Source organism: Pagrus major, chromosome 16, assembly GCF_040436345.1.
Source record: "Pagrus major chromosome 16, Pma_NU_1.0".
Lineage (NCBI taxonomy): Eukaryota > Metazoa > Chordata > Actinopteri > Spariformes > Sparidae > Pagrus > Pagrus major.
This window is the reverse complement of record NC_133230.1, coordinates 8,548,609-8,569,780: the sequence shown is the minus strand read 5'-3', so window position 1 is coordinate 8,569,780 and position 21,172 is coordinate 8,548,609. Positions and strand designations below refer to the sequence as shown.

Genomic DNA, 21,172 nt, shown 5'->3' with positions numbered 1-21,172 from the left:
CAAAAAAAGGTGTGGATTTGTGAGATTATCCTGTTTTTGTTATATTTTGTGGTTAACATACACCTTAAAATCTCACGATTGTCATGGTTGGATGGTGTGCTTCCATCCTACCTACTGGACCATATCTTTCAAAATAGTACGATAAAGTTACAGCCTTTGCTCCCAGGACTTATCGCTCTGTATTGAACTTGGAAAAAGGGCATTAAAGTATACGCTGCTCCCTCTGCTTGGAATCAGTTACATAACTGTCTGAATCTTTATGAGCCAGTCTGACTGGATGCATTTAAAGTGATTCTAAATGACTTGTAATAAAGAACATCTGGCTGTAGATGTTTTGAATGTAAATGAATGTTTTGTTAGTCTGTGTCTCAGCAATTTGTTATGTGTCTTCATTATAATTTGTTATATCTTTGTTTTATGGCTGCAACTGTGTTACTGTGCTGCTGCCAGGACCAGGGCTTGAAAAAAGAGATTTTAAATCTCAATGAAACTTTTTCCTGTTAACATATAAGTTAACCCTGAAAAAAAAAAAAAGATAAAGCTCTTTGCTAATTAACAAGAGTGAGAGTCTAAAGCCACGCTAACAGTTCTGTAGGCACAGAGGTGTTGTAAGTTAAATGGTACCATCAGCGTGCTAACATGCTCACACTGGCAATGCTAACATGGTGATGTTTAGCGGGTGTAATGTGTATCATGTTCCCCATGTCATTTTAGTGTGCATGTTAACATTTGCCAATCAGAACTGAAAACAAAGTGCAACTGAGCAGAAGGAAGGAATTTGCCTTCAGGGCTTTCTGCCAGAGAGCCTCAACAACATTTGGTTAACAGTTTGGTGAGGTTTAGGCACTGACACTTCTTGATTAGATTTACAAAAAGATCATTGTTAGGATTAAAATAACAATCAATAATGACTTTTTGTTTCACATGGGAGACTATATGTGGTTTCCTGTGGTTAACCAATCCATTCCCCCTCATCCTCATCCTCTGGAGACCATCAACGTCTCGACACAATTTCATGGCAATCCATTTATTGGTTGTTGAGATAATTCTATCTGAGCTAAAGTGGTGCACCAGCCAACAGACAGACATTGCCATAGGGCGGGCATGGGTGTTTGTCTGCCAAATTTCATGGCCATCAGTTCAATAATTGACTTTGTGTCAAAAGGGGGGAATGTCATCCTATGTGATTCTCTGTGCCATCGTTGTGAGGAGGTTGTGTGGAAGTCAGATGAGAGTCAGCTGACAGTCGCTGTCTTGCATAACATTAAGGGGCCATTGTTCTGGGGGAAGACATGATCGACACCTGAATGTGTGACTGATGAAGCCGGCCTTGTTGTGAGGTCTGCATCTGTTGTGCTGTTATTACCTGGTAGTATATCAGTCAAGGCAGTCTGAAAGACTGCAGAGAACGGCATGCTTGGGTCCTCTATCAATGTCTTGCCTTGTAATTCTTCAGATAATTAGCAACTCTCAAACTTCAACAAGGAGAATTTCTCTCAAATATGCAAATGTCAGCCTCACGGAAGCTATAGAATTTGTCAAGGGATCACAAAAGTACCAGGATTCTCTCAGGACCATGACCGGCTGTACAAAGTTTCATGGCAATCCATCCATTGTTTAGATACTTCAGTAGAAAGCATCATGGGCCGACAGATGGACACTCAGAGCGAGGCTGCTAGCATGGCTAAAAATACATGTGACGACGTTAACACGATCAATCAATTCATCGATTTATCGTCATTCAATCATCAGCGAAAAGGAAAAAATAACTTGACTGAGATTTACTGGAGTTTTGAGTCCTTCTTCAAAGTAGTTATAAAAATGGCTATGCGGGAGAGAGAGAGGTGTTTTTCTGCTCTAAGCCAAAGCACAACCGCAGATAACAATATCATTCATCAATCGAGCAATCATGATATAGAATTTCTGCCTAAGTGAATGTCTGGCGGTCGGGTTTTACAAGCCAGTGAGAAGGTGGCAGCCGGCTAAAAATAGCCCTGCAGCAGGGTCTCATAAATGGGAAGGAGAAACAGTAAAGGGGAACGAAAAGAAAAACACACACACCAGCCAAGTGGTGATTTCATTTCCCTACCTGTCATGGCGCGGCTAAATAACTCCGGTCAGGGTATTACAAGCGCCGGGGCTCGATGGCTCTAAACAGCAATCCCATACAGGTGGGTAATGAGTAGGAGGAAAAGAAGGAGAGAAAGTGATAAGAGGGTAAAAGAGAGGTAAAAAAACAAAAAATGGAGTGAAGGGGGTGTGAGAGGCATTAGGGAATGGAGAGGAGATGGAGAAACGGAGAGAAGTCTTAATAAGAAAAAGAAGGATTGAAATGGGAGAGGGAATTAGAATGGCTGAAGGAACAGGAGGCAATCCGGCTGTGCACATACACTCAACACACACACACACACACACATATTGTGCATCCCCGTAGAGGTAGACTCCGACAGATGGAATTACACACTCCTATAACTCTGTAACTGTCCTGAAACACACACAAAGGCGACAGTTGACTTTCTGAGGCGGGAGTTCTCTGGGCAAGGTTACTTCCACTGCAAAGTGTACACTATCTGTCTCTCCCTCACACACACACACACACACACACACACACACACACACACACACACAGAGAGAGAAACAGAGAGATAGCAAAAGATAGAAATAGAAATACTCTTTTAGTGATTCCAATCTGTACCATATTGCACAGTGTGTGACAAACTGCAGTGGTCTCCTGCCAAGGAAAAAATAGACCGTGTGTGTGAGAGTGGATGAAAGAGGTGGAGGTGGAGAGTAAAAAAGGTGTGGGAGGGGTAGAAGCGAGACAGCACGGAGAGAGACAATGACCAAGATGAAAAAAAAAACGAAAAAAAAAACAGAGGGAATGTTTTTGTATTTGTGCCAAAAGCAGAGCGGGGGAACAGGACACAGTTTGCTATTAAATGACATTATTAGAGTGACAGTCATTAAAGTGTGCACACAAAGAGCAGCGCGTTACACTTAAAGGTATCCCAGCCTTCCAGCCAGGATAAGAGTGCATGATCTGAGTATATTTAGGCTTCAAGGACACTTGATTGAAGTCATAAAAATGAAAGATGACTTGTTGGAACGGAGTCACTGCGGAATCTCTCCCTCAACTTCTCATCCCTCCCTCCCTCTTTCTCTCTCTTTTTTTCCCTCTCTCCTCTGCGGACGCTTTATCCTGCCAAAACAGTGCCTTCGCCCCTAACCCTCAGAGGTGGATGCAGGGATAATTGAAAAAGTTCTCACACTGGGAGTTAAGTAAAGCAGATAAGGGGGAGAAGTTGGAGGGTAGCGGAGAGATGTTAGCTGCACAACAAATGCGAAGGATACAGATGCGTGTTTGGTCGGGAGGAGACGGAGTGGAAAACGAGGGAAGGGAGAAGGAATCTGTCCTGGGTGGGGAAAAAGGGGGGAGTAAGCAATAAATGGGGAGTTTGTGTGTGGTAACAGGGTAGGGGAGGGAGGGAAGGAGAGAATGAAAGCTTTATCTTATCTAGTTTAGCCATCGCTACTGTCCACTGGATCAGAGTATAATACCCACTTATGCAAATACATCCACATCTCGGCTCCCCTGATACTGCAGAAGCTCTAACAGTACTGAGTGTGTTTTGGTTTGAGCTTGTGAGAAAATGTTTCTTCGTGCATGTGTGCTTGGCTCAGTGCACCTCCAGGGTCTGTGTCTGTGGATGTTGTGTGTGTGTGAATGTGTGTGTGCAGGAAAATGCTGTGCCAGGAAAGACACCAGCATCCCCACCCCTCTCTCTGCCCATCCATCCTCGCCTTGCTCCCCTTCATCCCTCATTCCCTCTCCCTGCTTCCATGCTTGGCTCCCCGCTGACATCCAGCTCCCCGTCCCCTTTCTTTTTCCTTCCATATTTCTTCCCTCCATCCCTCCAGCCTCTCCATCCCTCCCCATACCCTCGTTTTTTCCCCCTCCTCTCCCCTTCCCTCCTTCTGTCACTGCCTTTGTCTTTTCACGGCCACCTCAAATGGCTTCAGATCAATCAGAGGCACTCAACGGAGTTTGTTAGTGAGCCGCTGTTGTGGGAGAATGAAGCCATGCACCCAGGGGTCTTTCGCCCTCATAATTAAATAGCTGGAGGACTGAATGCTTCCCTCCTGAGGACCTTGTGCACTCTCCGCTGACAATCTACCTCCAAGCGATTTGTGCCGCTGCAAAACTAATCACTTAGGCTTGTGCAATCTCAGGCATGCTATTGAGAGAAAACCAGCTATATTATTAGGTTTTGGAAAATATCCACTGTTAATAAATGCACTCGGAGACACAGCTGATGCTGATTAGAAAGCAGGGTTAACCCTGCCTGGAGAATGGAGGGTGATACGCTGATGGAATCAACGGTCAATGGGACGGACAGCTCCACGTCCAGGACCTGTCAATCACAAACTGATTTACGTAAAGGAAGGAAAATAAGTTGTGTGTGCACCGATCAATATCTCATCCTGTAAGTGCCAGCGAGGAATTACAACTGACCAGCACTCCTCATGCTGTATGGTCTATATACAGGACATTCAAGTATACGCACAACAGGAACGGGTCCAACAGCATAAGGGTCAGAGTTAGGGTTGATCGAATCTGAGGTTTTCGTATCCCTTGTGACAAATAACTTAAGTCTGCAAAATGTTGGTTTTCCAGACCACAAACTTTTCTATTATCAACCTCATTTCCTGCAACAGAAAACTGAAAAGTCTGTGGACAAAGGTAGCAACACTTAAAAACACATATTTCTCTCAGGAGTTGGTGAAGACCCAAAAGAAGAGTGAATACTGGACTTGAATATGAGCCAGAAAGACTCCAGTTGAACTTTGCTCAGTGATTGCTGGATGTGTAAATAGGAAACTGTTGGCAAACATGTTTAATGTAACAACTTGGCAAGATGAAAATATGCAGCCCAGTTGCCAGGGTAAAATGTTGGCGGTTAACGTTTCATATATGCGTACATATCATGTTTACACTTATACAGAACACTTTATATCATGTCCATGTTACATGTTTATGACCTGGTGGTGGAATTACAGGCAAGAAGGCTGCCTTTCCACGTTTGTTGAAACACAACTGTGAAACCACTGGATATTTATGACGAAAGACAACTAAGTTTCAACACCTATAAGCGTGACACCACTGGATATTTTCAAGGAAACCTTGGGGACAATTTCCAGCTGTTTATGGCAACAAAAAAACAGGTGTTCTGAACGAGAACTTGGGACAAAACAGGTATTTTAAGCCACAACTTGATCTTTTACCAACTCTAACCAAGTGTTTTCTGTGCCTGTACCTAACTAGACTATAAGCACATCACTGTCACAAGATAAAAATTAAATTTTAACCTTAAGAAACGTAAAGTTGTAACATTTATTCTGGGGATTGGGTTGAAAGATGCCAACATTCTCTTTTTCTCAAATTCTCAAAGTTCATTGTGTTGCCTCTAGTGACCAGAAAGCAGTTATTATAGCTATAAAAACTTTAAAATTAAAAATTGCAACAAGCTTTGTCAGATGTGATACAACACTGGCTACACTCAGTTCTTGATGATTCAGTGTTTCACCAACTTGGACCCAGATTAACCTACTGCAAAACAATTGGAAGACAGTACTGGGATAGCGAGGCACACAACAGTACACAACAAATGTACACACTGCTAAATGCACACACACCACACAAAACATCGTTCACATCCAAAAATTGTGACAAAAGACACAAATGCAAACAAACAATAACACTGGCAGTGCTTCAGCACTGCTGGGAAAGCCTTGGCAGTCGAGCTGTGGCCCCGCACTGCTCCAGTCGCGATGGTCGGAGACCTGACACAGAATGGACAGACTGGGCGTGTTTCCCTCTATCAGGCATCCTTTAACCACAGCTGGCAACAAGGCTGCCAATGAAGCCTTCAACTGTAATACAGTGCCGTTTTGACAATTAGCACACACAAAGTCTGGGGCTGACTGCGGCTGGAATGTCAGCAACAGTGATTGTTTCGCTGAGTCACGAGCTTTGATTTGCTCCTGCCAAAAAAAAAAACCTCACCAAAACTAATCGCACCACAATGGGATAACCACGTACACCAGTGGCCGGATGAGATGAAGCCCCAAGTCTCTGAGTCAAGTCGCATGTAGAACCCAACTGTTTATTTAGTTGGAGCATAAGTGTGACAAAAATTCACAGCATGGAATTATAATTTTTCACGCTTCAGCTCTCATGGAAAATGTATTCTATTTATGTTTTCATTGCCAGCAGGAGAATTCTGGGATGAGTATTCAACATTGAAGCTAGCTAGTCCCAGAGTAATAAATTTATAATGCGTTATATAAGCTTGGCACATCAACACTGTTTCATAATGATTTAAGTATTTTGGCAACTTCAAGCCTGCGATTGATTTACATTTATCTATAGCTAATGATATTTCATCGTTGCGGCCCGGTGGCCCTTTTGGACAAGGACAGAAGTGTGAATCTTATTCACTTGTGAGGAGCTGAACAACTTCAGTCTTGTACTTTTGTCAAAAAGTTTAGCATTTAAGAGGGTGGGAACATATTTTTGGACACGTGTACTGAAAGCCTTTTCTAGACATCTGGGTGAAGGAAGGCAACACAGAGTCTGAGACTAACATCGCTGCAGCTAGTTCTAATCACATGCTATATAGGAGCCATCTTAAATAAGAAACTCCATCTGTAAGGTAAAGATTTTTATCCACTTTTCACTGGCCTCTCAGACAAAATTGAGACATCTCTTCCCCCGTCCAATTTTATACCTGACAAATCTCACTCAGCAGTCCTCACCAGCGAGCGGCCCGAGAAAGATATCTCCATCCAACCATTTTGCCCTGCTGTCCTGCCTGAAAAGGATCTTTCCACCACACCATTCCACCTGAATGCCTCAAGGCCTGTTCACTCTGACAGTGTGTCATGACTGGAAATAAATAAACAGCCTACTTCTGGCAAAAACTCAACCTAACATGCCCTCATGTTAGTCCACTCTACTGCTCATAAACAAACATTGCCACCAAGCTGTGTTACCTTAGGTATTCTCGTCCATTCCCTTTTCCTCAATTAAAATATCTTCTGCTCTGTTTTCCTTGCCTGAGGTAGTTCAGCGAATCGATTCTACTCAATTTGGTAGTTTTCTTCTGCTGCAACAACCTCTGTACAACACAGGAAACCCAACATTCATGTTTTGCATCCAATATTGCATCAACAATTAAAGAATCCAACTTAAAACGTAAAGGGGAATTCTGGCCTATATTTGCATGTTCTTTGTGTAAATGATTAATTACCTTAACAACACGGCTGCAGCGGCTGCAATGTAATCCTTTGGGGCAACTACGACCGTTAAAGCTACAGCCACTTAACTCCAAAAGAGCTATTTCTTTGCCACTCACAGTCTGAGGTTGTTGTTCTGAGTGTCTGGCTACATTACGGTAACTATTTCCACAGAGATAGAACTGTTTGTGAAATTACAAGATCCTTCTGTAACCAGAAAAACAAGTCTGGCTCATGGAGAAGTCTTGCTCTCAAATCGTGCGTGGGTTAAGCTGTTGCAGGAAGATGATGGTGGAAACTGAACCAGCGAGAAGTGCCAGCTTAAATAGTCACGGCTGACTATTTAATTGATTTTGACAATCTAGATTAGGCAACGATTCACTGTTATTATCAAACAGGTCTATGTTTGTAGGAGTTTCCGTGTCAGTGGCAAAAACAAGCGCTTTTAGCGGATGTAACTTTAGCAGTCGGAGTTGCCCCAAAGGATTACACTGCAGCCACTGCAAGACTGCCAGCTTGCAAAACTTTTGGAAAGTATGCATCAGTGACACACCAAATCATAATTCAGGTAGTTCAGCGAGACTAGACTCGCTGGCACTCAGCCATAAAGGTGTCATGCTGTGCTTTGAGAAAAAAAAGTGACTTTATTTCATGCTTTGTTTGAGAAATGTTTCTCGGAATAGATGTCGCCTCTCTCCAACAGTCCAGATCTTGGTCGCATATGAATCTCCAAAAGTGTTATAAATAGTTGAAATTTGACGGTGTTCTTCAATTGTCCTTTAACAAAAAGTAAGAGTGAGCGGGGGATAGCTGCATGAGCTATGCATGCTACTGACCTGAATTAGAGTGAAATATTGCGCTGCTCTCTTGCATGACTTGGCATGAGATAAGTGCGACAGGGAGGCTGCTTTAGCGCTATCTGGAGGACGGTCTGTCCTCTGTTTGAAGGGCAATGAGGAAGGAAAATTGATCACATCCCGTGTCTCTTCTCTCTATCACACTTTCCTACCCTTTATTTCTCTGTCGCTTCTTTTCTTTTAGTGTCACCCCACCCTTAAGCTCTCATTTATTGCCTCTGCGACTCATTCACCCATCCATTGCCTTCAATCCTCTTCTTTTCAAACCTCATTTTTCCCTGCTACCCTGTGTCTCACAGTGACTCTCCATCGGTTCTGCTATATCTGCATGTCTCCTTCAAGCCCATAAATAGTGTTTATGTGTTAGATGTTGTGCATATGAATATCAGATCGTCTTGATGTTTTTCCCCTCCACCGGCAGACAGCCTGGGATATCACTCAGGATTTATCTGTCGTTCCGCTCGGCTCTGCTTTATGGAGGCGGCTCGAACACAGAGGTCAATACAGACAGAGTGGGAGAGAGAGAGAGAGAGAACAGAAACGAGTCTTCCCCACAAACGACAACTGCTTGTGTGCATGATGGATGTTTCCGGATACAATCTGATTGAGCATGTGTATCCATGCATGTGTGGCAAAGAGTGGTGACTGTCATGTCTGAGTGTGTATTTCAATGTGTATTGCATACAGGTACAAGACTGTGTGTGTGTACGATTGCATCTACAGCAATATTTCAATGTAGTATATGATGGTAACAAGAGATTGCAGCTGTGTAACGGGGGGAGTGTATGTTTTTGCCTTGCACAGTGTGTTTTTATGTGTGAGGAAGCGTGTGAAGTGTTTCATTAAAGTCAGATAGCAGGTTGTGATATTTCTTGTCATGTTGCGTTTGTACTCCAGCGCATTGGATCTGAAATAAAACAATAACTTTAAAGTGCCTGCACTAAGATTTTATTTTATTATCCAGACATGTCAGTGACATATAAATGGTGACGGTACTGTAGCTCTTTAGTCCCCCAGTTAAAGGGGACAGAAAGTACTTGGACGAAGTCAAACTGAATTACTAGTGTGTTTTTTCAGTTACGTAGGCTGGGGGCCTATCTACGTTACTCCATGACCCCCATTATGTTTCACGATGCCGTGATCCAAATCACATATTAACATACAGAGCTTTATTGCTATCCTACCTGTTGCTGTCAGTTTTGGCAGACTATTCATTAGCTATCTCCACATCTGGACCCATGAAAGGGATTTCTGCATCTCTATAATGCAGGACAAACGTGGCACTGACTGTGTGAGGGCTGCCAGTGACTCAGCAAGTGTTGAAATGACATGAAAGGGAAGTGTCAATGTCAAATGTAGCAAGCTAGGCTAACACGCCTTTGCTTTCTGAGCGGAATACAAAATAAAACAGCACAATGTCTAATGCCGTAGAGGAAAGGTTTTCAAACTGTGAGGAGAGTGGATGGTGGTGGTGAGGCTATTAAGTTTGAGGGAAAGACATAAGGGTAAGATACTCCTACTCATTGTCCACCATGTCCATTATTACTTAACATTCATTAAACCACTTAGAAATCATAGAAATGGCCCGCCCCAGTAGCTCAGCTGGTAGAGCATGCGCCCCACGTACAGAGGCCGTGTCCTCTCCGCAGCAGCCCAGCACTCAAATCCAACCTGGCGTGGCCTTTTGCTGCATGTCGTCCCCCCTCGCTTTCATCCCATTTCCTGTCACTCCTCAGCTGTTCTGTCCAATCAAACCGTGGAAAAAAGAAGAAATCATAGAAACAAAATGCTCCTTAACCCACTCTCCAAAATAAATGTTTTGGTATGTGCCTGCAACCCAAGGATATGTTGAAACTTTATCATTTTTTATTGTGGTCCCTCGTCAAAAATATCTACTGGTTTCACAATTCCAAATGTTGAAACGCAGTCTCGAAATGTGGTCTGATACGACAATCAGATCATGAACGTGTAAAATGAACGTGCTATGGGCTGGGCTGTGCTGTTTATACCATACTTGCCTGGCAATCATCACATTTTTAAATTTTCCAGTGATCCGGTGACAGTTGTCTGTACATCTGTAGCTATATTGCACAGACGGCAGACTTTTAATGGTGCCAATGTGACTTTGAGAACCCCTGCGTTAGCTGGACAGACAGAGAAACAATCCTAACAGTTGATAGCTAACAATATGTTGTGGTACACTAAAAAATAGCCCTGTGTCGGTTACACAATACGAAGGTCATCAGTCAGTTGCACACTCCCACTAGCAAACCCAGCTTTCAAGTGAAGTCATTTCAAACACCCACCTAGAAGCTCAAGGCCAAGTCACTGTTTCCACAAATATATCAAAGGTGGTTGAAAGGTGGATGGTTTCAAAAACTCCAAGAGCTGTTGTATTCTACAGTTCTAGTTAATGCTTCTTTACACAGAGAGTGATGAGTTTGACTTCAAACAAAGTGATCATGTTTAATATTTAAAGTCTGTCATCCAGAGACATCAGTGGACACCTGGTTTATTCCTCAGTGAGGCTCTGCCAGGCCTGTGCCGCAGTCTTCGTCACCTCACTTCCCCGCTCCTTGTCTCGGTCTATTCTTCAGCGTGTGAAACCAATGACAAATTGGACTGAAGTCAGATAACTGACTCAACCGTTCCGCTTTCTGGCCTTAAAGAACTCCTTGGTGTCCTGGTTTGTATGTTTAGGATCATTACCCCTTGCGCATTATTCTAAGAACCAGCATTTCAACAGAATGCAGATTATTTAATTTCAAATCCAAATGAGCTGGAGGGGCGCCAAATGGGCGAAACGGCTGCATTTATACACATGTAACTGATGTTAACGATGTAACGACGTGTGTTTGTGTGTGTACGTGAGCGCCACTGGTGCAGTGTTGTGTGTCTCCTTTCAGACAGCTTTCCTCTGTGGGCAGGTGGTGTTGAAGCCCATCCAGATGGGCTCTAAATCATCCCTGTTTTCTTGCCAACTCCCAACATAAATATCCCAGAAGGAACACAGAAGTTACCTTGGGGTCTACCATCTTTCAATCCTCTGTCTACACCGCGCCCGCCCCTCAAATAACTTCATCTCTGACAGCTTTTTGCTCCCTCACATCTTCTCTGTCACCTCCCGGTCCCTTGTCTTTTTTCTTTTATCTCTTCTTGCTTGCATCTTTGCTGTCTGTTTGTCAGTTTTTTTAATCTTTCTTCTTTCCCCTCTCAACCTGTCTGAATCACTCACTTCGTCTGTCTGAGCCCCGTTTGGTTCTGTCTCTCTTTCCTTTGCTTACTCTTTGTCCTTTGTTACTTTAATTCTGTCGTGCCCCCTTCCTGGATGTTTTACCCCAGTTTCTCGTCTTCACCCCCGGGTGTTTGGCTAACCTGTCGCTTTGGCACTCGCTCAACCGTGTCTCACGGCCATCTGTCAGCATCTGTTTAATCTCACGTCAGCACATGTCCCTCTCACCTTCTCTCACCTGTCTCGCCTCCTGTCTGCCTCTCCCGTCTGCTTGTCTTTCACCTGTGACCTATGGGAGTTTTTCTATAAGGGCCCTATGTGTGTGTGTGTTGTTTCCAAGTCTGCCCTTATCACTGAAGCCCACCTGGCCTAGATTTCTGGTGTTGTGCCTCAGTTGCCACCTACTCCAACACAATAAAACACATTTCTTATGTGTTACACACACACAAACAACTGCTGCACGGTAAATACTAGTTCTATGGGTAGGGAAAAAGAGAGTAACTTTAAAAGGACGTGGAAAGTTTGAAGGTATACTTCAACATGTGTATATTTATCTTGTGTTTTGAATAATTTTGCACGAGTCTAATCCGTCAGACAGGATGTGTGTGAGCCTGTGTGTGTGTTCACTTATCTGTATGGGTGTGCACAGGTAGGTGTGAGGGTGTTTTTTTCAATCACAGATAGCTCCAACTTATCACTCACTAATCCTCTAATGAACCGGCACAGTTTAGATAAAACTGCCTCCATCAAACTCCTCTATGGAAGAGAAAGCAAGAGGACCTGGCCTCCTGTCATCCTTCCCTGCATTCCTTCAATACCCTCCCCCCCTCCCATCCTCCATCCTCCCTTCTTCCGTTCCCGCAACCTTCGATCTATTCCTTCCTCCACTGATCCCTTCCTCGCTCACTCCACACCCAATTTGTAACTTTCTTCCTTGATTAATTCAACCTTTCTTACTTCCTTGTTCCTCCTTGCCTTCTTCCCCATTTCTTTCCTGATCCATCCTTGCCTTGACTGATTCCTTTCCGTGTGATCCCTCTTCCATCGCGTGTACTGCCTGATTATTTTCTTTCTTCCTTGATCCCTCCTTCCCTTGTTTCCCATCTGATTTCTCTTTTCGTGTTTGATCACCACTTTCCTCATTCCCTACCTAATTCGTCCCATTTTTTTCCTTCACATTGCTGATCCATTCTCTACCATTCCCGGCCTCCCTCCACCTTCCTCCTTTTTCTTGCTTGATCCAAACTTGCCCCGGACACAATCACTGGATTCCTGCCTTACTTCCATGATCTCTCCTTCTCTTCTTTCCAACCATCTAATACCTCTGTTTTGCCCTTGATTCCTTCTTCCCACACGTGGATTCTTCTGTTTCATTCTGGATCCTTCTCTTGTTTCCGTCATTTCCTTGTTGATTCTTCCTGTCCTTGAATTCCTCAGTGTCTCTCTATAGATCCACCGTTCCCTCATTCCCCATTTGCTTTCACTCTTCTTATTTGATCCATTTCTATATTACTTGGGGGCTCCTCTCCTGTTTCTCTTTCACATTCCTGACCCTCTCCACCTTTGTCCTTTTCTTGCTTGATTTTTTCTTTCCTTGTTCCCCAGAAAAAAGATTCATCCCTCTGATGTGCCCTTTACTACTGAATTCCTTAGTTTCTTTCTGGACCCCCCATTCCCTATGTCCTATTTTCCACTTCCTTAGTCGCCCCCCCCCCATCCTCCCATCATCCCCCACTACTGTATACCATTCCCCTTCTTTCTCTGTTCTCTATATATAGTTTCCCCTCATTCTGCAACTGACTTCGTCCTGTCGTTCCTCGATACCTCATCCTCGGCTCCCAGATTCCTCTCCCTATTTTTCCTTGATCCCTCCTCTCAGCATTCCCTTCCCACTGATTCCTTCCGTCTTCCTTGATCTCACGTTCCTGGATGTCTACACGCCTCCCCCAATCCCCCGACTAACTCTTTATAATGACAATCACATCTCCCTCCTCCCCCGACACCTGCAGCCCTTTTTTTTCCTCCCCACTCTGCCTCTATCCATCACTGGATTGCTCCATTTGTTTACTTATTAAGTTCTGTAGATAAATATGATGTTGATGCGGAGTCATTGAAAACATTTGTTTCACCAGAGGCAAGAACACGAGCCAAACACAAGCCAAACATTAGAACACTAACTCAAATGCCATACTGAGCAGCTCAAACAAGCCCACAGTCCTTTTGGTAATACACACGCCGCTGCTTCTGCTCTGCTCAATTAATCTGGCTCAGTCAAGACTGCGCTGAACTGTCATCATAACTAATAAAGAAAAAGCTTTGAGCTGTTTGCATTAAGTGGCCTGCTTGTCTCAAACTGTCAGTTCGCCTGCGGCTCTGGCTCGGCACAAGTTTTTGTCCCTGTCTTTCCACTCGTTTATTCCACTGTGGTCGGGGCACAAATCCCCTCATCATCTGAAAGAAAACACTAAAGGCAGCATGGCTGTGTAAAGCCTCATTAGGCTTAATAACCTTTAGTGAGCACAGAACAGACATTCAATGTGTGTGTGGGTGTGTGAATCACGTATACGCAGGTATACATTTGTGCGGGGGCGTGTGCATGTGCCTCTTTGCATACGTGCATGCATGAATGTGTATGTCTGTGTGTGTGTGTTTGAATGTGTGCAGTGTGTGTCCCTCCGAGAACAGGGCTAGCTCAGAGCCACAATGCGTCTTATTCAGCAGGGTCCCTGGATTAAAATGTAATTTCATTCAAAGTCGCAAATTGGGTTTTTTACTGTACTAATCTTCATTTTACTAAGCAGAATGAGGTATGTCATTAAAAAAAAAGAAGTGACTTAATGAAAGAATGCAGGATGGATAGATTGCAGAGGGGAGAGCAGTGCCCCACCAAGGCGATAAAGGTTAGTCTGAATCATAAACAGTGAAAACGTCATGAATAATACACCACAGGACTGTATTTCAGTGTGCTCTTGTGTCATGGTGTAGAGAAAGGGATAATGATAATAGTGACATCAGCATCTGCAGTTTAGGCTTTCAACTAATGCGGTGATTCAGAGGGAAAATAGTACAGTAACAAGTGCAAGGGGTTGGACAGCCCCACTGGCAGAATACATTTTGGGAAAGTATGTTTCTGCAAAAGCACAAAGACATTTCTTTACGTTGTAATCTTATGTTTCTTTAGGTTCAATTTTAAATATATCTCCTGTCACAACACTTTGCTTACGCTCTGGTTAAGTCTAGGCACAAAAACCATTTGATAAGGGTGAGAAAACATCATGTTTTGCCTTAAAATACCTGTTTTCGTTCCCACAAACTCGGCTGGAAATTGTCAAGAGGTATCCACTGGTGTCACTCTTACAAAGTTTGAAACACTGTGGTCCCTCGTCAAAAATATCCAGTGGTTTCCAGTGGTTTTCCATATCCAGTGGCTGATACAAATTTGAACGTATCAGTGGTTTGCAGAAATGTGAACTGCCAACATTTTGTTGAAGGTTGCAGAATCCAAGCGAATGTGCCTTAATACATACATATGATCAAGGTCTGGTTCAAAAAATAGGGCAGTGAGAAATTAGACTTTCTGAAATATAAACCCAATGCTCCTCTTTCCTGTTGGAAATACATTTAATCATTTAAACATTTAATCCGGAAACAAGTGAGCCAACTGAACTGCAAGGAAAAGAGAGAGAAAAAATATAAATGATATTCAGAATTAGACTGTGAAATACAGTCCTCTACGTTGTGCTTTATGGAGAATTCCAGGGTTTTTTATTTCAATAATATTAAGTGCAGCAGGGGCTAAAGTGACAGTAACTGAGCTGCAGGAACACAGCTTCCACTGTGAAGTATGACAAATAATGAATTCACACCATACCACTCCTATCACCTAATCACATTCAGGAATCAGCGAAAACCATTTCCTACAGCTCTGCCTGCTAATACATTTCCGGAATAGAAATCATGATCCACAAAATAATTCCTGTGATATTATCAGCGAATCTAGAATTGTTTGGTACGGCAGCGCTTTTTAAAAGAAAAAAAAGCCCGGCCTGCATTAAAAATGGACCGAGATTGCAGTGATGTTCTTTTTCAATTAAATCTGACGGCAATTGCGCAACCAAATTATTTCATTCTGTAATGACTATGCTTCTATTACCAACACACCCAGCCATACTAGTAGAATACCAATTCTAAAAACCCAGCTCATTCATTTTTGGGGGTTAATTAAGGTTATTTTTGTCTTTCTTCACTTAAACATCAAATCTCCTCAATTTCATTTCTCACCCTAATTCCACGAAAAGCCACTGATTAACAAATCACCTGCCCAAAGACCCATTATGGCCCTGATGGGAATTAGAAGCCCATTTCCTTTTTCTTTCCTCTCCTCCCTCTGTCCCCTCTTCCCTTCCTCCTCCCCTCATCCTCCCTGCCATAGATGGACGGGAGAGATTTACTGTTAGGGGTCACACAGTGGTTCTAATTAGCTTAAGTAGGTTGGGAGGAATAAGCACTTCCTTTCGCAGAGACGCATCACCAGAGTCCCACAGCTCTGTCTGACTAAGCAGATGGAGGAGAATGCAGACGAACAACCGACCTCTTCCCTCTGTCTTCTCTGTCTGTGTCCTCTTATATCTCTCTGTCCTCGCTGGCGCTGAAATTTTTATTAGTGTCGCGACACAGGAATGCTTTGACAATAGATCTCATGGGAGAAGTCAAGCACATAACGAGGACAACCTTTTGAGCAGTGGTTTTGGGTGGGTGGCCCGGAAAGTATCTATCACTAAAAGCTCCAAGAAATGTCACAAATGCTTAATGATGCTCCGTCCGTGCCAAGCCTCTCTGTTTTTGTCTTCAGATGAAACAGGATATATTAAATTAACTGACACTAAAGACAAATAAGACAGCGCCAGTACCAATTAATTCTTGAAAGAGTTTTGTTTCTTTCTCCTGTTCTTTGACCTTGAGGAAGTATATTTAGCCTGTGATGAAGACGCACTTATTTTCCCTTTAATTTTTTATGGCACACAAAGTTTGTCTGAAATGCACTCGACAGTCGGAAGTTGGAAGCACAAGCAGAAGCAAGTGTCCCCCTTTCCTCTCTGTATGTGTGGGTACCTCCCTCTGATGTCCAGGGAAGGGATCTGTTCACCAGCAAAACATGGGCTCAAGTCCCAGTACCCTGCAGAAAAAAAAGAAAATCTCCACATTTTCAAAAAACTCAGGGGAGAGGACTCTCCTTCCAAACACAAACAAAAACACCCTCCTCTTTTTGGATCAGTCTGTGACAGATCCGGCAAATTTTTGGCAGAGGCGTTTGTTTTGTCTCTGCATTTCCACAGCCCTCCTTCTGCGTCTCAGGAGTCCTCTTCCCCCCACTGATACTGGAATGTAAATAGCATTTTTAATTAGAATGATATCTTCAGTGTGTGTGTTTTGCTATCAGAAGAGAAACCGGTGTAAGATATCCTGTTTGTACAGGGTAACAATTTGCCTCCCTGTTGACCCAACCCACTTGTCACTGCCCTCTCTGTGTGTGTTTAAGAACCTGTCCCGCCTCCTACCTGCCTCCTTTCACTCTCTTTTCTCACATTGCTCCCTGTCGATGGAGGTGCACCCTGGAGTGCAAGAGAAGGAGAATGCATCCCCATTCCTTCAGTGTCCACGTTCTGGAAATGATACTATTTTAGGGCTGCAGCTCACAATTTTCTTTTTCGATCAAGGCTTTCTATGATGTATGGTATCAATTCTAGACTGTTTAAAATGTCTTCACAAGGCGATATCTTTAAATTGCTTCAAATCGAAAAGACATATTAAACTTAAAACGATGTGGAAAAGATAGGAAGAAGGAGCAAATCCTTTAAGATGAGAAGATGGGAAACAAAGATGCCATCTTTGCCTAATAAATGATAATTGCTTTGACAGTTAATTCACTGTCGAGCAGTTCATTCATTGAGGGAGTAATCGTTTCATCACTGTAACATTTACCCGTGCAAACATATTCACTGTTACAAGATGAAAAAGGGCAGCCCAGTCAGCAGGATAAAATGTTGACAGCAAGTGTCATAGGCTACGTACCATATCGACATTTCTACAATATGTGTCATATCACGTTCAAATGAAATGTTTATGCCCTAAGTGTGAAACCACTGGATATCTTTTAAGGCGACCTCGGGACAATTTCTTGCTGCGTTAGTGGGTCAAAAATCGACTACTTTTGACCAGAGGTCGGGACATCTCCAGACGTGTTTGTCGCAATAAAAACTGGATATTTTTGATGAGACCTTGGGGCAGTTTCCAGTTGTTCATGGCAACAAAACCGGGTGTTTTTACAAGACCTTGGAACAATTTTCAGTCGTGTTAGTGGTAACAAAAAACTGATATTTGACAAGAAGTTGGGACAGTATCCAGCGATGTGCGTGGCAACAAAAGCCAGATATTTTTCACCAGAAATCAGGACATCTGCAGCCATATTTGTGCACCTTGGGAAAATGTACAGCCGAGTTTTGTGCCTCAACCTAACCAGACCATGAGCACAAGTGTCTTGTTCCTGTTATATTTTTATTATACTTTTGGATCCAAATGGCTGAATTTACCGCCCTTCACTCTCCTGAAGGTCACTTTCCTCGGTCACAGACTGTACTCAGCACTGTGACATCACGGATTTCTGTCGATTAAGTCCATGTTCCTGCCTCTAATATTATATCTGCCCATTAGTAATCACATCTCATTGTAGTTGCTCTTTTGTGTTCTTGTACTGCTTACAAACAATAACTAGGACACAGCACTTCCTATGAACCAAATGATTTCATGAATATAATACACTGCAGTAGCACTTTTGTGCGGCATAAATAAGAAAAGCTAACCAAAACAGACCTCCGTTTATATTAAAATGCTGCTTGGCGTTATTGCTAGAAATACTGAAAAAGCTGAGGCAGGGAGACACAAGAGAAGAGGGTGATGAGAGGAACCTCTTTCGCCCACTGACTGCTTGGCACAGTTGTGTGGAACTGAAAGGCCTCCCACAGCTCAAAAAAACCCCTCTCCTCCCTTCCCGGTCCACCCCTTCTTCTCTTTGCTCCCCCTCATCTCTCCTCTCCTCTCCTCTCCTCTCCTCTCCCTCCTTCCTCCCTCCCGCTCTCCCCTGCTTATCTCCTTGCATTGCCGACACATCCGTCAAGTGGTGTGACTTCTCATTCATGCAAGCTTTATTGAAATCGAATAAGCAATCCATTGTTGACAAAGAGACGCGACAGGACAAAGATTTCAGACTTAAACTATAGATCTCTCCACCACACACTCCCTCCCCCCCCTCTGGCTCTCCCTAATGCTCCCTCTTAGTTCAGCCTGTGTGTGTGTGTGTGTGTGTGCTTCAGTTGAACCTGTGTGAAAGTTGAAAGTCCTCTTTATGTGCATGTGCCTGTGTGTGTGCGTGGTGTGACAGAGAGATGCAGTTGGCCGCTCAGTTGGATAGAGGCGGATATGACTGGAGCTGGATTGACTGACTGGCAAGCAGCTCGTCTGCTGCTGGGAATACTAACATGACACACACTCACACACACGCTGATTGCCTTCACTACCTGCAAATGTGAGCAACACACTCGCACGCAGACACACGCGTGATCCCCGCACAAAAAGAGCAAGCCGCAGACACCACACCTCTCCACGGCATCCATCTAGCAGCATGTCGACTCCTTGAATGATTCGCCCTGAAAGGTGCCAAAACACGGCCGTCTTCAATCATACATGCACACACACTCATTGACACGCGTGCACGTACACACACACACTCTCCCTCTCTTTCTATCTCCCCTACACCAGGGTCAGATTCTGTTAACACACACACACACACACACACACACACACACACACACACACATAGAGGAGAAGAAGAAGAAAGCTTAAAGAGAGAGAGAGAGAAAAAAAAGCATTTCACTTTAAACCTCTGCTGCTGGAGGGCTGGAGGGTTCAGTCCAATACCACGGCAGAGCTACCAGATTAAACATGCATGTGAAGGGCCTGCAGGTCCACCAAAGCTCAGCTGAGATCAATCTGAACGGCAGACTTTGCTGGAAGAAAACATTTAGGAATCTGAGACCCTAAATAGTCTTTTAATCTTCAATTCCAATTATCCATTTCCCACATTTTTGGCTATTTCTCCTTCTAATGCTATTATTCCAGTCATTCCTCTGGGTTCAGTTTAAGAATAATTGCTCTTATTAGCCCTGTTACCATTACCTTCCCTTGCACTTTTCATTTCCCTTCAGCCAAGCTTAGATCTGGCAGGTGAGAAGAGTTTTCTGACAACAGAATTTTTGCCCACAGGCTAACGGGTCAGCCACCAGTGTCTCTAAATAGAAATATGTTTTGCTGTAGGGCTGCTGCTTATTGAAGTGCAAGCTGCGGAAAGCATAAAAAAGAGCAGTGGTGGGAAAACAAACCCGAAAATAACCTTCAGTGTTTCGTGTTTTTCTGTTCCTTTAAAGATGACTGCTACAGGTGCATAAACAAACGCAGGAAAACACACACCATCCTCTCATACCTTAGTCACAAGAGGCTCTGTGTCCTCCAGGATGGAGATGAAGGGAATTTCCAGGAAAGAAGACAGGAACTCCAGCTGGATCAGCTCCTCCCTGGAGCGAGGGAAGGCAAGCACAGCAGATACCCCTCTGACCACCAGGTCCTGGCAGGCGCTCCGGGACAAGGACTCCGGGTCCCCTCCGGCGGGCGATCGAGCCACCATCTCCAGGCTGAGGTTGTAGGGCAGTAAGGGAGGCGTTTGGGACATTGTCGTGGAGGAGTCTGCCCCTCCGCTCTGGTGCCGGAGGCTAGCCAGGGCGCGGTTGAGCGCGTTTTGTATCCGTGCCGGCTGGCGGGTTGGCAAGAGCGCGCCGAGGCGCACGGTGTGTCCTATCCGGGCGAGGATGTGGCAAGGCTGAGGGTGCGGGAAGCAGGACTCCGGGGAGGAGATGACGGTTAGTAAAAGGAGCAGCAGGAGCGGTCTGGCGGAGAGGAAGAGGAGATGAGGTCTCCCGGGGGCGAGGCAGTAGGTCCAGAGTCCAGAGAGAGACACCATGCTGCAGCTCCGACACACAACAGAGGAGGACTGGGCTCTGCTCAACGGGAGATGGCATAGCTCCCTCTTTTCTCCCGGCTCCACCGCTTTCCTCGGACTTGATGGTTCTTTTCTTGCTCGCCTTTCTTCGTTGTTGACGCGCGCTGTCGACGGTGATTTGTCGGCGCTTTGACGTCTCGCCTCTCACCTCTTCAAAGTTTTTATGTCAACAGTAAAAAGACGCGCCGGTGGAGAGGAGAGGAGAGATGAGCGCTCGCAGCTTAGAGCGGTCGCCCCGCTTCTGTCAGTCTCTGCTGGAGGAAGGCACACCAGCTGTGAAGTGTGTGTGTGTGTGTGAGAGAGAGAGAGCGTGTCTAGGTCTGTGTGAGTGAGTGTGTATGTGTGTGGGCGTGTGTGTCTTGGTGTGTGTGTCCATGCGCCTGTCGGCCAATAATCTAACCTCTCACGGAGCCTGCCTCTTGTTGAATTTTAATGAAAAGTCGTCGGGTAACGTTTCCTGTCGCTTTTTCGGCTCCAACCGAGAATTTGCACTTTTTTAAAAAATGTGTTCATTCACAATTGAAACTACACGCGCTGAAGATGTTTCCTTGTGTTTTCCTTTTTTTATGAATCCTGTAGAAAAGATAGAGAATCCAATAAAGAAATCCCATTGGACCAGAGTTGACTCTTTTTATTGGAGGACAAACTCACGTCCCTTCACATTTTGCCCTTTCAAAA

General features: G+C 44.2%; 1 protein-coding gene across 1 annotated transcript in view; it reads right to left on the bottom strand.

Moving 5' to 3' along the window:
- The window catches only part of LOC141010935 (glutamate receptor ionotropic, NMDA 3B-like), an 81,501-nt gene extending 61,046 nt beyond the window's left edge, over positions 1–20,455 (bottom strand). Inside the window, exon 1 of the mRNA XM_073484100.1 lies at positions 19,922–20,455. Within this exon, the coding sequence (XP_073340201.1) occupies positions 19,922–20,455 (534 nt within the window). The remainder of the gene's footprint in view (positions 1–19,921) is intronic.
- Positions 20,456–21,172: the final 717 nt, after the last annotated feature.